The sequence below is a fragment of the Otolemur garnettii genome, unplaced genomic scaffold, assembly GCF_000181295.1.
Source record: "Otolemur garnettii isolate 467f Iridium unplaced genomic scaffold, OtoGar3 scaffold00015, whole genome shotgun sequence".
Lineage (NCBI taxonomy): Eukaryota > Metazoa > Chordata > Mammalia > Primates > Galagidae > Otolemur > Otolemur garnettii.
In genome coordinates, this window is record NW_003852410.1 from 23,487,562 (window position 1) to 23,504,436 (window position 16,875).

Consider the following 16,875-nt stretch of genomic DNA (forward strand, 5'->3'; position numbering starts at 1 on the left):
TTTTTCTTATAAATAGTATAAATTATTTTATTTACAGAAACTTGTTACAAAACAAATAGACTATATATTTCTTCTCTTTTAAATATCCAAAGTAATTTTCTATCCCTTGACATTTGTTCATGTTCTATACAGCAGCCAACACAAAGTCCAGCTGAGATGCTCTTGATTATGTGTACAGATTATCAAACTATTCACACATTTTTAACACAGGAGATTGCTTATAGAACCAAGCTCAAAAAAACAGCAAAATGCTTTCAAGGCCCTACATTCACACCGACAGTAAGTAGTGCTCATTTAAATGATCTGAAAATGTAAAATGTTTTGCACAAATAGTAAAAATGATTATTTTCTGCTAAACCATGAAAGTTTTAACAATAATTTTCAAAGCCCAATCCACTCTCCCCCCTGGACAGAATGAGAGACATTAAGAAATTCCTTGGCAACAGAACTCTTGCAGGAAGACAGCTGCCTTTATAAGTTACATTTTTCAAATTATACATTTTTTTCAATGTTCTCAGAGGTACTTCTTTGTATTATATTTTTGGAATACAAAATATTTTAGCTATTCTATTTTAAACTCTGTATTTCATGAGTGAATAACAAAACGGACATATCATGTAAGTTGCTGGCTGACAAAAAGATTTGTAACCCTTGGTACCACTGGGCAATCCATCACCAGTTGAATTACTGTGAACCAAAAGGTCTGAATTTTTAAAATACCTTATAAAATTACCAGCATTGGTTTTCAACTCCTCCCCTAAAATTTTAGAAATGATATTTAGGTGGAAAAAGCAAACTCCAAAAATTTCAACTGAACATTCAAGTCTTTTTAAAGAGATTCTGTCTAAGCTTAAAACTAGGTTCAGGCACTTTCAGTTTTTTCCATTAGTTTTAAACCACTTCACATACTAACACACATGTGCTCAGAGGACATATACGCGCGCACTCACACACACCCACACACATAAAACAGTAACAAAAGAAAAGCAGTGTGTCACTTAATTACATGTAGTCTATCAGGAAATCAGGCAACTAGGGAGAAGCAATGCCCACTTCATCTGTATGAATCCACTCCCGAGACATTAAGAGGGACAAAGACTTTCACAGAACAGAGGCATCCCTTAAACTGTAAAGGAGGCAGGTTCTAGGACTATTGGCTTGGCAGTGAACCACTTCAAATTATAAAAAGGTATTTTACTTTATTAATTAATAAATAAATACTAGATGATCTCAATTGTACCAAAACAGGATATCAGAAAAAAAGACCTGTGCAAAAATACATATTTAAATATGTACAATTCATTTTTAACAAAATATGTCTTCTGAAATAGGGATACTTCCATATTTATAATAGAACAAGAAATTCCAAAATAAAGATACAAAAGTAGGTTTTGTATAATTCTTTGTTCATCATTGCAGCACTTTTTTTTTTTTTGTAGGTTAAGAAAACTGCAGGAGTTGTCATGAAATTCTATTGGAAAGAATATAAAAATTATCTTGGTTTTAAATTGATACCAAAGTCTGTCTAGAAACAACCCAAACACTGCAAATTTGGTTTTTGCAAGTTAATTTAATTCAAAAAAATACTTGTACTCCTGTGTTTTAAATGGTCTTAACTGTTCATCATAATAAAAAGTACTAATAGGAGAAAATAAAATATTTGAACAACAGTCTAAAATTTAATAGCACTGTTTAGAATAGGTCTGTTTGTGGCAGGCAGAATCCAAAATGGCTAATTTCCTAATCCCGATGATCTGTGTATTACCGGGAAACATAATGAAATTCAATTAAAACTTCAGTCTAAGAAATCAAATGATCAATACTCACTAATCTAAATATCTACATTATTCTGAATCAACTTGCTAATTAGTGGATTCTAGTCACCTTTCAGAACAACATGATCTGTCTATGAATTCCATTGCTAAAAGCAACTTTATTTATAACCATCAAGTCTCCTTGGCTCTGAAAATAAATTCTACCCATACCCCATTGCACTTGTCACCAAGGAATCAACTAGGTACGTTCTGATTCCTTCTCATCACCTCCTCTCTCTCCCTACTGGGATGGAACAGACTTATTTCTCCTCACCTACACCAAATGGGCCCATCTATATTATCTCCTTCCTAAACTCTCCTATAGTATCATTTACTGACTGATTGCATAATAAGTGAACAGGATACTGTTCATTCCTTCCTTTAAAAAAAAAAATCAATATTTTACATGAATTTATAGTTAAAATATCTGCATAAAGCTTTTGTTTTCTTACTTAAGAATAATTTTATAGTAATTCACATTGATTAGGCTGGTAACCAATTATTTTTTCATTCTACCTGTTGTTAACTTGAAATTCCCTGAAACTGAAGTTTGAAACCCAAGAACTGCAGGAAAAAAAGGATGCACTGACTGACTCTATTTAGGCCTTGGCCAGGGCAATAATCAAAGCCTTGGAAATTTTACCCTGTGTTCAGCAACTTTGTGTGTTCTTCAAAGCAAAAGTGCCTAGTTCTCATGTCAGGAGCTATGGTGGTAGGATCATCCCTTAAGAGGCCCCCAAAATTCAAGGATACCTTCTCTAGCAATGCTGTTTTAATGTATTTCTTTCTTTTGGGATGGAGTAGTAGAAAATTTATCCTAGAGGGCTCTACAACTCTCTCTGGAAAATAGCTGGCACTAATCCCAAGAAAGGAGGGTTTGTGTGAGGAAAATCTCATACATGCATCATACAAAATCTCTGTATGGGGACACGTACATGTTCTCTAACTCCCTCCCTGTGTCTGCTCTGTGTCCCAACCACATCCAGATGAGTATCTGAAGGGGCAATAAGGGGGATGCAGACACACACCATGCTGGGAGCACCTGGAGCAGAAGGCTAGACTTAGCCCCTGGACAGAATCCAGAGAGGAAAATGGGGGTAATGCAGAGAGTGCCCTGGGAACAATTAAGTACATCCTAAGAACACCACTTTTAAAAGACAATATTTTAAAAGCAGACTGAGTAGGACAACCAACCCAATCTGACATGCTGTTGACTGTGAAAATTTAAGGATAAGAAAATTCCATCTCTTTGGAAATTTTAGAAAAAGTTTTTTCTCCCTATAGTGATTTCCCCATCCTTCCTTACCCCCAATCTGGCTTCCTTTATCAAAACTAGCTTGGTGTTTCCTTTATCATCTCATAGAATTGCTTTTGTACTATGAAAAGCAAGCCTCTAAAATGATTTGTAGTTGCTCTCTGGGCATCAACAGTTTCAAACCAGTTCATAAGTTAGAAACTTCTGACAGCTTTTCATCCGAAATGACTTGCAAAAGGCTGGGTTACTTTGTCCTGGTGCCTTGCACTAGTGTCCATACGCCATTCCTGAAACATTTCCATAAAAATCTAAAGCCAAATTCCCTTCTCTAGAGGGCTCCTCAGGGTACAGTTCTTTCCCCTCTGGAAGATCTCCAGTCTCAGTTACGGTGCCTAACTGCTGGAGAGTGACCTACAGAAGACAGCATTAAAAACAGAAAGGCGGGGAGAAGGTTCTACAGTAACGCTCTTGCCATTTTCCTGCCCAGCCAATCTACTCAAAGACTAGCTCCATGATATACTGCAAGTTTAAAAACAAAACAAAAACAAAAACTTCTCACAGATTGGTAGCAAGCAGTCCAGACCACTTTAACACTGATAAAAGCAATTCGGTGGCTGAACTTGATCCAGTGTCCTTTATGAGTACTCACTGCTACAGACATAGCTTCAGGGAAATCCTTGTTAAAACAACAGCCCAGCAGGTCTCTACCCTTGAGGCCCACAGGAGGTTGGGAAAACAGACTCAAAGGCATCGTGGAGTCCAGAGTGCTGAGTGGAGGTGTAACTTGTCCTCAAAAGTGTCCGGATTATTCCTCCCCGTGCTATTTTCAGCTGTCAGGGACGTGCCTTTGGCTTTCAAAAAAGACAGGGTGGGGAAACAATGAAAATGTAAGTAAGCAGTTGTATACTGTACTCCCCTGATTCTATAAAGAGTATTCCAAAGGCCACATTCCACTAAAGTCTCCATTGATGGCTATGCCAGGAGCAGTGAGCTATAAATTTGGCTTTAGCTTTTAGGCACAATTATTTTAAAGGTATATTTATAGAAAATTGACTGGCCTGGGTTTCTAGTTTAGGGAAAGGCTCTCTTGTTTATTTACCTTTGGTTTTATTTACTGATTTTGTGTCCTTGAAGGTATTCCAGGTTGTTAACTGAGACGCAAACAAGGTCAAATGGGCCAGCACACACAGGTGTGACAGCTCACACCCAAGGCAGGGCCTAAGTTGAGGGAGAGGGAACTCTGGCCTTCACAGTGGGCTATTTTTAAGTAGTAGAAGCCACAAATAGTTTTTTTTTTTGGGGGGGGGGGTGCCTGTTTAACCCCATCACCCAGGCTTCCCAGAACAGCCCACTTCATTTCCTTGTTAAGAAGAATTCAACCAGCTCAGTTATCTCTGTTATAAAATCAGCTCTACAAGGAAGAACAAATTGAGGTACCTATTTTTCTAAAAGTAGCATTCTTAAAAGCATTTTGGGGTTGTGGGTCCCTTTGCAAATCTGATTAAAGCTATATAATTCCTCCTGCAGCTAAATGAACATAGACATTAAAATCTGTAACACTTCTGGGTGGCGCCTGTGGCTCAAAGGAGTGGGCACCGGCCCCATATGCTGGAGGTGGTTGGGTTCAAACCCAGCCTTGGCCAAAACTGCAAAAAAAAAAAAAAAAAAAAAAAAAAAATCTGTAATACTTCTTAGGGTTGAGTGATCTTCTGAGCTTGAGCATGGGCCCCCTTAGGATTTGTGCAGCAAAATAAAAAGTATTCCACTGCATGAAGAAAGTATTTTTTAAACACAAACTTAAGTCAAAACCAATTTTACAGCAAAAACCCTAAAGTTAGGCTGTTTGGGTCTTCCTAGCGGGACACTGTCTTTAAGGTAAAAACTAGAGGTGGCAAACCAACAGATCATGAGCCTAATTTGATCAACAGATACGTGGGCTATACCAGACTTAAGGAAAAATGAAAGGAAAAAATTATATATATATAGCTTTTAGAAATGGTCAAATTTCACATGCAAGTTCCTGTCTGCATTTCTTCTTCTTTTTTTTTTTTTTCCTTTTTGGGACAGAGTCTGACTATGTCACCCTCGGTACAGTGCTGTGGCGTCACAGCTCATAGCAACCTCTAAGTCTTGGGCTTAAGCAATTCTCTTGCCTCAACCTCTCCAAAGTAGCTGGGACTACAGGTGCCCATCCCAATGCCCAGCTATTTTTTGGTTGCAGTTGTCATTGTTGTTTAGCAGGCCCAGGCCGGGTTCGAACCCACCTTTCTTGGTGTATGTGGCCGGCACCCTAACCACTGAGCAACGGGCGCTGAGCCTGCCTTTCTTCTTAAAGCCAGTAACAAGCGTACAGAAGCAGCTGCTTTGTGTAGATGGGGCACTCATCTACAGAAGAGGGACTGTCACTCTCTATGGAACCCCATCCAGCCTTCTTCTGTCCCTTATTTCTTGTGAACAGTAAGATCTACACCCCTTCCTAAATGAAGACAGAGAGTGCTCAATGCTAAATATGTGAGAGGGATGTAAGAGGACAGTGGAAAGACCATTAGGGGCAGGGGCATGTCTCATCAGGACACTACTACTCTCAGAGGGCATTTTTCAGAGTGTGCACCCCGTTTCTTGCTGTGTTTGGACTGCACTGTTATGCTTATCCTAAGCTATAACTTAGTTACTTAACTACAAACCAAGAAGGCAAAGCACAACTTGTATTAGTCCAGGGAACCCCAGGTCAAAAAGCCAAATGACATACAAACAGCCCATAATTTAAGCAGCTATTTAAATTCATGGGATATTTCCCCCATATACCTTTGGCATTAGATGTTAATTTACACAAATTTTGGAGGAAAATTGTATCACAGTAAGAAACTCATTGCTATTTTCTGAAAAAGTCCTAACCTGGCATTTGAGTTAAGTTCTAAAGATGAGGAAGGTAGGGGGAAAAAAACAAAAAAGAGCCTCACATTTTAAATCAGGGCTCTGGGGTGATGCTGTTGAAATTCCTGTTCGTAAGCAAGGTGAAGAGATATCCTGATGAATAAAATAACAAGATGAGAGATGAGCTGGAAGTTAGAGCAAAGGAAGCTGGAAGAAAGCTTCAGGGGAGGTCAGGAGAAAACAGGTGGAGCAGCATTGAAAAAAGACAAAGATACAAGTGAGAGAGAAAGTCAAAATTATTACTCCAACACCCACTTCTCTAGCAATGGGCTCACATTCACAATCCTTTTTAATTTTTTTTTTTTTTTTTGAGACAGAGCCTCAAGCTGTCCCCCTGGGTAGAGTGCTGTGGCATTACAGCTCACAGCAACCTTCACTCCTGGGCTCAAGCGAGTCTCCTGCCTCTGCCTCCCAAGTAGCTGGGACCACAGGCGCCCGCCACAACACCCGGCTATTTTTTGGTTGCAGCCATCATTGTTTTGGCGGGTCCAGGCTGGATTCGAACCCATCACCTTAGGTGTATGTGGCTGGCACCTTAGCCACTTGAGCCACAATCCTTTTTAAACTATCAGCATAGATGAGATTTTTTGTTTTCTGCTATACCCATACTGAATCCTGTTTCCCTCCTTCACTTGAAAACAGGGAGAATGTACGGGCTGAGATTTAACCAGAATATCTGAAATTCTTTGAGGCGAAAAATATTAAAACTCTTTCTTTTTAAATCTTATATCACTCCTTTCCAGATCAGTCTGGTTTTAGCCCAGCTTTTTTCAAAGGAACACACTGAGAACCACATCTAGGAAACAATATCTGCCTCCCTCCTTAGCAACACTGTATTATATGACACAATTATCAACACTGGAGCAATACCTTGCCGGCTATGGAGAGGAATTCCCTTCCAGTTCTGATTTTGCTGTCATGCCCAATGCCCTCTGAGGCACTACTTGCTAACTGCATTACCATGGTTTCCTTACGTACAATCATCTTCCAAAGACATCAGAAAATCTGGCAGAGTTTCTGTTTACCCTTCATATGGCCACAAACTCTTCCTTTTTAAAAAAAGACACCAAGAAGCTGGATGTCTGTTTCCAGGCAAACTAACCAACCCATCCACACAGATTTCCAAGTTGGCAAAAGGTCCCACAGGAGAGGAAATGGGCATTCCCATGGGGCTCACAGTCCATTTCCTACCTGATGAAGGAGGGAATTGTTCAGTCCTTGTGCCCCTGGGATGGTGCCTGTGTGTTTCATGTGGACGTTGTTCATGGCTGGCACTTTGGCAACCTTTGTGGGTTTGCTGCTGCTATTGTTGATGCTGCTTGAGCTAGGTGAGCACTTTCTTTTCTTTCCTATGAGTTTGTCTAGAGGAGTGTGTGAGTGTGGGAAACTGCCATGGGAGTTGACAGGCAGTTCGTTAGACTGGTGAACGAATGGGCCAAGAGAAAGAGTGGAATCGCTGCTGTTCACCATCACACTCATCCTCTTGATGGACTCCGCAGGGCTCCCGCTGGCGGGGCCCCTCCCTGCCTGGTCCTGCCGGATGCTCACCGAGTTAGCTTTGTTTGTCACACAGTTGAGGCCAATGCCATGGGAAGATGTTACCACTGAGGGGTAGGGAGGCCCAGAGTGAGCCACACAGTTTTTCCTAAAAGACTCCATGGAATGAGAAGAAGAGCAGGAGGAGGAGGAGGAAGAATGAACTAACAGTGGGGAACTACTTTTGCGTTTCTTTCCTGAGCCGCCACTGGTACTGCTACTGGCATTGCTACTGGCATTGTGACAGTTAGTGCTATTACCAGAAGACTCCTTGGGCCTTAAAGACTTGCTGGATTTCAACTTCTGAGGTTTCCTGGACATAGGGGAGGAAGGGACTGAGGAAAGGCCAGAGGGTGTGGAAGGAGACGAGGATGACGAGGACACTTGTCTGGACTGCATACTGCACACAGGATCCGTGGCCCCTGAAGCGGCAGGCTGTGCATTCAGTGTGGTTCCATGAGCTGGTACCGATTTGCTGTGTGGGGAGATGCAGGTGGATGAGAGCAGAGCTGGGGATGGAGAGACAGTGGCTGCTGCAAGATAGCTGACCCCGCACTGTGATGTCGGCACAGAGTTTGTCCGGTGAGGAACACGTGTGGAAACAGGTGTTGTGGTACTGGACACTGGTGGGATTTTCCTAAAAATGGGAGAAGACAGTAAGTGATATTCACCATAGCCATTCATGAAGACTTTCAAATGGGAACCCCTTCGCCTCTGACTCTGCATCAGAATGATTGCTCTGAAATACAGTCTCTTCCCTCCTTTAAATTCTTTAATGCCTACCGGGGCAGTAGGGGATGGTGTGTGCGCCTCTCCTCTGCTACGCCCCAGCTTCTCACTCCACCTTCTACTCCAGCTCCCTGCTTCCAGCCACGGATCTTCCATATATTCCAGGAAAATGCCATGACTTAAGACCTCAATTTTTGCCCTTCTGTTAAGTTTCTGTTTATTGTCACTCCCTTAGGAAATCTGCCCTGAACATCCCAACTTGTTTATTTCCTCAAGGACTCACACTGTGGTTTTTTTTTTTTTGTTTTTTTTTTTTTTTGCAGTTTTTGGCCAGGGCTGGGTTTGAACCCGCCACCTCCGGCATATGGGACCACTACCCTACTCCTTTGACCCACAGGCGCCGCCCCACACACTGTCTGTTTTTAGACTTTGTAAGACTTCGGGTGATGGCTCGGCGCCTGTGGCTCAAGCGGCTAAGGTGCCAGCCATGTACACCTAAGGTGGTGGGTTCGAATCCAGCCCGGACCTGCCAAACAACAATGATGGCTGCAACCAAAAAATGGCCGGGCATTGTGGCAGGCGCCTGTAATCCCAGCTACTTGGGAGGCAGAAGCAGGAGACTTGCTTGAGCCCAGGAGTTGGAGGTTGCTGTGAGCAGTGAAGCCAGGGCACTCTACCCAGGGGCTCAGCTTGAGGCTCTGTCTCCAAAAAAAAAAAAAAGGACTTCGGGTAATTTCAATGTGTGAGGGGTAATCACAAACTCCTTTGCAGCCAGAACTATCCACATCTTAATTTTACCACTATAGCCCTAGGGCTCAGCACAATGTGAGAAATACAGAAGAAACACTCAATAAACATGAGGGAATTCAGGAAGGAATGGAGAAAAGGGAAGGGCAGAGCTAATTAGCAACTGCTGGGTCCTAACTATTGGCCTGAAGGACTGCACAAGGAAATAAAGCCTCAGAAATCTCAGGGATTTTCAGTCCCAGTGTTATAACAATGTATTCTGTTCATAATGTCTGGGCAAGGTATTTATTCAGGGCTGAGGGAGGTGCTTAAAGAGTCAGAGCAAGGAGGCCCTCCTTTTATTTCAGCTCTGATTTTGAAATGTGACAGTACCAAAACTTCAAAAACTCCAATGACAGAACTAAAACCAAGGTGGCAAAATAGAAAGTGGCCTGACTAGAAGGCCAGTGCTAAGCCTGCCTTGATCTTGACTTAATGCAATAGCCCTGGCTGACCCTGTCACTATCCTAGCTGGGGCTCTATTTCCTCATCCTTCAAGAGAGAGGTGGCCTAGACTGCTGCCAAAGCGCTTTCCAGAGGCTTTTAAAGAACCACAGTTACTAAAAAAGGAATTAACGACTGTGAGCATTTGCACCTGCGTTCAAACCCCCTTCAGAAGTGCAGCCTTGGTCTGCAGCTGGTGCTTCTCAGCTCCAGTGGCCACACCTCAGAGTTGCCTTCGCAGCTGGAGCTACACCTACACCCCCACCAATTACTCTAGAGCAGCAGTTCTCAACCTGTGGGTCGAGACCCCTTTTTAACAATGAAAATACACTGCAGCATTAGGAAAGTTAAGAACCACTGCTCTAGAGTCTCTGGGGGAAGTGGGGGCAAATACTAGTAATTTCTACATTTCTCCAGGAGATTCTAGTATGGGGGCCCAGATTGGGAAGATGGGCTCTATTTGCTCCCCAACCCCTACCTCAAGAGCAGAGCAAACACTGTCATTACCTGAAAGGTTTGTTAGATATGCTGAGTTCCTGGGCCCCACCCCAGACCAACTTCAAGAATCTATATGGCAAGAAGGCTCCCTGGTGATTCCTTGGGCTGGGCACGCTAGAGAAGCCTGGCTCAGTCTTTTTTTTTTTTTTTTTCAATAGTTGCCCTGGGTAGAGTCCTGTGGTGTCAGAGCTCACAGCAACCTCAAACTCCGGCTCATGAGATCTTGTTTCAGCCTCTTGAGTAGATGGGACTATAGAAACATGCCACAACACCCAGCAATATTTTTAGTAGGGACAGGGTCTTGCTTTTGCTCAGGCTTGAACTCTTGGGCTCAAGCAATCCACTGGACTTGACCTCCCAGAGTGTTACGATTAGGGGCTAGGGGGCATTAGCTAGGGCACAGGTGAGAAGCCCTGCTCTAAAGTGAATCCAGGCACTATTGCTCGCTGGGAAGTGGCTCCTCATGGCCACCAGGTGGCTCAGAAAGCCAGGCCTAAAGACCAGGCTGCCTGGAACCGACTCCTAGGGAAAGGAAAAGGTTTCCAAAGAAGAAAGGATGTGGATCTCTCTGGATGACCATTACTAGTTCCTTTTAAAAAAACTCTTTTTGGTAATTCATTTTAGTTTTTTTTTTTTTTCAACCTCCAACTCTTGGGCTGAAGCCATCTCTTGCCTCAATTTTTCTATTTTTAGAAGAGACAAGGTCTTGCTTTTGCTCAGGCTGGTCTTAAACTCGTGAGCTCAAGCAATCCACCTGCCTTGGCCTCCCAGAGTTCTAGGATTATAGGTGTAAGTCATCATGCCCAACCTAGTAATTCATTTTGTATAAAGAAGAGGCAAAATGAGTGGCGCCTGTGGCTCAAAGGAGTAGGGTGCCAGCCCCATATGCCAGAGGTGGCAGGTTCAAACCCAGCCCCGGCCAAAAACTGCAAAAAAAAAAAAAGAAGAGGCAAAGTAAGAATATGTAGTCATATTGACATGTATCTGCACAAATAAAGATATACAAGAAACTAATAAAAGTAATTCTGTCTGTGGGGGTGGGAGTAGGAAATAGTGTAGGGGACAGGGTGACCAAGACCTTGCTGTGTGCCTCTTTATACTCATTTTTCTTTTTTTACGCCAAGAGAACATATTACCAATTCAAAAAGTTAAAAAACAAACAAAAATCCTTTGAAAACCATCCCAGACACTTCTTAGGGGAAGTAGAATAGTGGTTCTAAATCAACAGAAGGTAAGTGATTCACGGAAATCATAGGAGCTTGGAAAGGGCCCTTGGGGTCATGACCATGCTCCAGAGGAAGTGCTGATTCTAATTTCACCACTGTCCAGAGACTCCACAAACTGAAGATGGTGTATTTCATATTCAAATCCCATTTCTATTACCCTTAAATGTACCACAATAAGCAACCAGAAGGCATGGGGCCAGGAAGGGTGTTACTCAAATAGGAAGGGAAGATTTTTGGCTAAGCCAGTAAGATGGGGCCTGGATCACTTTGAACGTCTCCTTGAGTCTCTCAAAGATGGCACCTGAGAACAATTCTCTAAGTGAGAAGTGCTGATCTCCTCCCAGCAAATTTCTGGGACTGCCTGTAAAAGCTGCCCAAATGGGCTGACAGCACCAGGGCCTGGCACCACGCTCCAAGTTCCCATCTGCCCATAGCCTATATGCCAGCTCATCACCAAGCCAATATGTCTCTTGCTACAATGTTGATTTTTTAAAACCAAAGGTCACTTTAATGAAAAGAGATGTGTCTTCCTCCCTGGAAGCAAGTGATAAGGGCAGTCAGCTTTGTGACAACACAGAGAGAGGGTCGACAGCAGAGTCCACCTCATGATCCTACTTTTCACAACACAAAGAAGGAAATTTGTCCATGGAAGCCACAAAGAACTTAAACTCATTTTTACTCAAACTGCTGGCCATGAGCCACTCATCAATATAGTAACAACAAAACACTTGGGAGGGCCCTTCTAAACTCTTGAGAGTACACCATCCCCATAGTTTAGTGAGATCAATGAGCTCTCCAAGTCCCAATTACTGAAGAAATATGAAGCTGAGATCTCATGGACCTTAGGGTGTTCTGACATGGAGAAAACCCCCCAAATCCCAATAAGCCACTCCCCTATTTCTGTCTCTTAGCAGAGACAATGCTCCTTCATAAAGACAGACCACTTCTTATTCAGTAAAACTAGGAAGAAATATAAAACAGAAAAGCAGAGTAACTCTGCTGTGTCTGATTTTCCAAATAAATGTTAAGTCCTAATAATGATCAAAGAGATGGTTCTTTGGACTATAGACTATCCATGACCTCTGACCAGCTTCTTCTGACTTTATTAGGAATTCAAGGCAGGGAGGCAAATGAATGTACTAACAAAGTCCATTCATGGAGGCAGGAGTAAATAAATGATGCCCAAACAGAGCATCTGGGATGGCCAAATTGAAAATTACTGGACAGTCCCTTTAGCAAGCCTCAAGGTTCATTAAAATAGGTCCCTCCACTAGTTCCCCAAGATGCTTCCCTAAAAATGGTTCACAGGTCAAAAGAGCGTGGGAGATATTCCACCTTATACAAGACATCCCTTGCTTTAAGAGCTGCAAAGCATAGTGCACATTAAAGGCTCTGAGATTTTATAGTAATGAAAACAGTCTGGGCTATGGGAACAACCTTCACTGAAAATCCTGTCTGGGAAAGACTAGCATACATTATGCCATGCAAGATATCTTAAATTGCAAACCAGAGCACATGGCTCTTCTACCTAAAACCTTCCACAGCTTACAACTGCACTCAGAATTAATTTCAATGTCACCTGGCCCTGCTAGTCTCTCAGACCTCATCTTGTATCATGTTCACTTTCTTGCTGTTTTCTCAAACAAGCTGACTTCTTTTTTGATTCCAGACCTTCATGTACCTGATTCCCTCTGCCTAAAGCCCACCCCCCCCATACCACTCCAATAGCTGCTCTTTCCATCCATCTAACTCAGTTCCAGGGCTGCCCACACAGAGAAGCTTCCCCTGAACTCCTCTGGCCTGTTGTTTTTCCATCTTGGCTCTTTACTTGGAAACAAACTACCTGTAGGTCAAATCCTGGCCCTACTACTAACCCAGTGGTTCTCAACCTTCCTAATGCTGTGACCCTTTAATACAGTTCCCTCAAGTTGTGGTGACCCCGCAATCATAGAATTATTTTTGTTGCTACTTCATAACTGTAATTTTGCTACTGTTATGAATTATAATGTAAATATATGATATGCAGGATATATTGTCATTGTTACAAAGGGGTCGCGACGCACAGGTTGAGAACTGCTGTACTAACCTGTTACATGGCCTTGTATCTCAATTTTGTTATCTGTTTAAAAAAAGGGGGGGAGGGATCATGGCCACCTGACAGAATTTTGGAAACTAAATACATTTAATAAGCTGTCTGGCATATAGTAAGCTTTGAGTAAGTCTTAGTGACTGTCATTATTTGCTGCCATTATCTCCCTTATGACAAGCTGTAATCTCCTTATTTTCTATAGACTGGTTTTTGTCTCCCCCTCATTCCCAACTAGACTATAAGCTTCAGATAAGTGGGAGTTCTGCCCTGAACCCCAGCACTCAGTATATATCGTTGCTGAATGATGAAATAATCAACACCAAGATGCCTTCTTCTCAAGGCTATTTGAAGACCATGCCTTCACTTAGATAAGCGTATCTTCATACAATCTGTCCCACACAAAACAGAGATGATGCAGCAGCAAGCACAGTCAGCCGCCCTCCCCACCCCCAAACAGGCACTCACTTCCACAGCTGCGCGTTCAGATGCTTCTCCACCATGAGGTTGAGGGCGCAGCGAAGCCGGTTCCACCTGGAGTCAAACACGTAATAGCCTCTTCCAATCTGCCGGCTCCCAAATGTGCAAAACTGAAAGAAAGAACACAGCCATGCATGCTTGCTAAATGCCATGCCAGCACGCCCCTCCTTCAGGAAAGGAGCTCATCAGGACAGACAGACCTGACTAACAGCAGGGGCTAAGAAGCGTGAGAGTGACAATGCCTATGTCTACCCCTGAGTTTCACGAAGAGGAAGGGGAAAGCAATGAGATGCCCCCCAGACAGAGCACCTGCTGCCTCTGGGTGCCTTATTCTGAGCTGCTCTCACACCTGGACCGCATCCTCACACATACAGCCGTACCAAGGTTCCTGGAGTGCCCCTGCAATTCCCTGTCCATGCTGCATAAGGTCAAGCGGGGTGGACGTGGAACTTACAGATGCTGGCTGAGGATGACGACCTGAATAATGACAGTCCAGTTTTTCAACAGACTCTTCTTTGTCATCGCCTTCGCCCTCCTCACTGGATAACCGAGAAGCTGGCTCAGTGGCAGGCAGGGGAGGGTGTGGAGACTCATGGACTGGAGGAGGGTCAATGGGGGCACTCCCACCTTGCTGAGCAGGGCAGCCTGGAGGCCTTAGTGAGTAGAAAGTGCAGCACGGATCAGATCACACACCTAGGAATCAGCCACCTTAACTCAGTCAGATACAACAACGAATCCAGAACCACCTATGGGAGGCCTGGGCTCCACCACTAGCACTAGAGGAAAACAGATGATGATCCAGGTGGCTTGGGAATAAAGGACGCTCTCTCCTGAACTGCAAGAGGTGACGTTAAGCTGTTTGCCAAATATTACCATGGGTATAATAACTAGTCCCTCCTTTCTATAGCCACTTGGGTGGCTCAGGTCCTCCTCCTATTCTCCCTAAAGGAGGGGAAATATATGTGAAATTTAACAGAATTTTTTCTTTCATTCCTCTTCAGATTTCAACTGGATTTAGATTAACACTATAAATGAAATACAATGGTCCCTCAGTATTCATGGTTGCATGACCTCCTGAGAATACCAAAATCAAAATCAAAGAATGTGTAAGTCCCTGATATAAAATAGGTTAGGATTTGCTTATAACCTACATGTATTCTCCTATACACTTAAAATCATCTCTATATTACATGTAACTAATACAATGTAAATACTATGTGTTCAGGGAATAATGACCCCCCCAAAAAAATCTGTACATGTTCAGTACAGAGTCAATATTTTTCTCCAGATACTTCTGATCCACAGTTGGAACCGACAGAAATGAAAGGCAAATTGTAACTGGTAAAGTACTCTAAGATAACCTAGGAGAGAGGGGGGGTGATTAAAGCATGAGGTGGTATTACCACTTTACACAGACAGTCTAGAGCCCCTTACTCAAGGGCAGTAATATATTTTTCCTGCATTTATAGTGGACTAGTGGTTCTGGAATTAAGCTTCCTTTTTCACAGATGCAAAAAAACTTCAATGAGAAGGTGGCCAAAGGGCCAGGACCTCGGACCACTCCTCTGGTGTACTGTGCAGAAACTACAAGGCTCATGCTGGCACAGGCTCAAGCACACGCTGGGCTTGCATGACAGAGGTACTTCCACCTTTACACAACTATCCCAAGGATACATGTGAGGTTAAGCAACAGCAAACAAGGGTCAGCATATCCCTAAGCAGAAGCCCTTGTTGGCAACAGCTGAATGGGCTACACCGAAACCCCTCATTCTCTGTATCTTTCTCTTTCTCCTCCCTCTGGAAATTGGATATAAATCCTTTACTTCAACTTAGCTGAATATACAAGCACAAACACATACATATTAAAACATCACTATCTCTGAGGTATGTGGGTTAAGTTCTGTTAAAACACTCTTACCCCTGTTTACTATGTTGCTAAAATGCTAATAAATGCCCGGGCCAAAACCCCAAATGAATGAATGAAAAGATGTTGACACATGGATGCTATAAAAACTCAGGCTGCATACTTGTCCTCAGTAAGAACTGCCACTGCTGTATTTTGTAAGAGGAAAGACAAATGAAAAGGAAACTATGGTCAAAGTCATGTGAATATTCCAGTCGCTGAGCTTCAGCCCTGTTCAGCAGGGTTCAGGAACACCTAATTGTAGCTTTATTCTGCTGCTTACATTTGTAACGAAGAAGAGCCCTGTTTGAAACTTACTGATGAAGTCAACCTTTTTCTTCTCATAGTAAAACTCCATTAAAAAAGTATGTCTATAGCGGGACTGATACATGTTTCTTAACATTATGACCAATACTAGAGTTTTTATTGTGCTATAGGTCTGTTCTCTGAAGAAAGGAGAAAGAGCTGGAGGGCTTGGCTTACCTTGGAAGACTGGGGGTGTGAGGTTTAGGTTTACTAGCTATGAAAGGCTTTGATTCAGAAGGAATCACTCCGTGAGGGTTTTGGTGCGGCTCCTGGGACGTTCTAGGAGGGGCGGGATGCGGGTCCCTGAGAGGCTGCGGTGGTTGCTGAGAGTCCAGATGGCGAATCGATTCCTTTTCCCTGGTTTTGTTTTTGTGCTCAGCTAATAACACATCAAATCGTTTCCTTCTACCCTGGACAGCCCTCCGCTGGGTTAAGGAATGTGTCTAAGGACAAAAAAATACAAAATCTAAAGAATCTGTATAAATGATTTTTATCTATCATACATCCCAAAACACCACTCCCAACAAAAAAAGTATCTGGACCATTAGCATAGTCAAAAACTGCTCAGCATTTGATAAGCTAAAAATCTTAAAACCATAATCTTTTCTCCCTACCTAGACTAGAAGCATGTATCCTAGACTCTTTATGTAGAACAAACTGGGGATGTTACTTACTTTAGAAAAAAGAAATGTAAGCTGTGCCACCTGGTATGTCAGTGAACAGGTGATAGGGACTCAACTTTTGTGCCACAATAACAATTTGTATATCAGGGCTCAATTCCACTAGAAAAATCCCTTTTTAGATCATTTAGAATGTTGAATGTTAATTTAAAAGACACAATTATTACATGAAACTTATCAGAAAGTGGGTTTTTTTTT

The 16,875-nt window shown here is 42.7% G+C and overlaps 1 protein-coding gene across 6 annotated transcripts in view; it reads right to left on the reverse strand.

The window, feature by feature from the left end:
- The window catches only part of ATXN7 (ataxin 7), a 124,037-nt gene continuing 107,162 nt past the window's right edge, over positions 1 to 16,875 (reverse strand). For 4 of the 6 annotated variants that reach the window (XM_023510700.1, XM_023510701.1, XM_023510699.1 and 1 more), the window contains 6 exons: positions 16,175 to 16,440; positions 14,243 to 14,441; positions 13,777 to 13,898; positions 7,195 to 8,176; positions 6,030 to 6,096; positions 1 to 3,920 (listed from right to left, as the gene is read on the reverse strand). In XM_023510700.1, the coding sequence (XP_023366468.1) occupies positions 3,811 to 3,920; positions 6,030 to 6,096; positions 7,195 to 8,176; positions 13,777 to 13,898; positions 14,243 to 14,441; positions 16,175 to 16,440 (1,746 nt within the window). In that variant the 3' untranslated portion in view covers positions 1 to 3,810. The remainder of the gene's footprint in view (positions 3,921 to 6,029; positions 6,097 to 7,194; positions 8,177 to 13,776; positions 13,899 to 14,242; positions 14,442 to 16,174; positions 16,441 to 16,875) is intronic. The other 2 variants (XM_023510703.1, XM_023510702.1) reach the window with 1 other exon arrangement.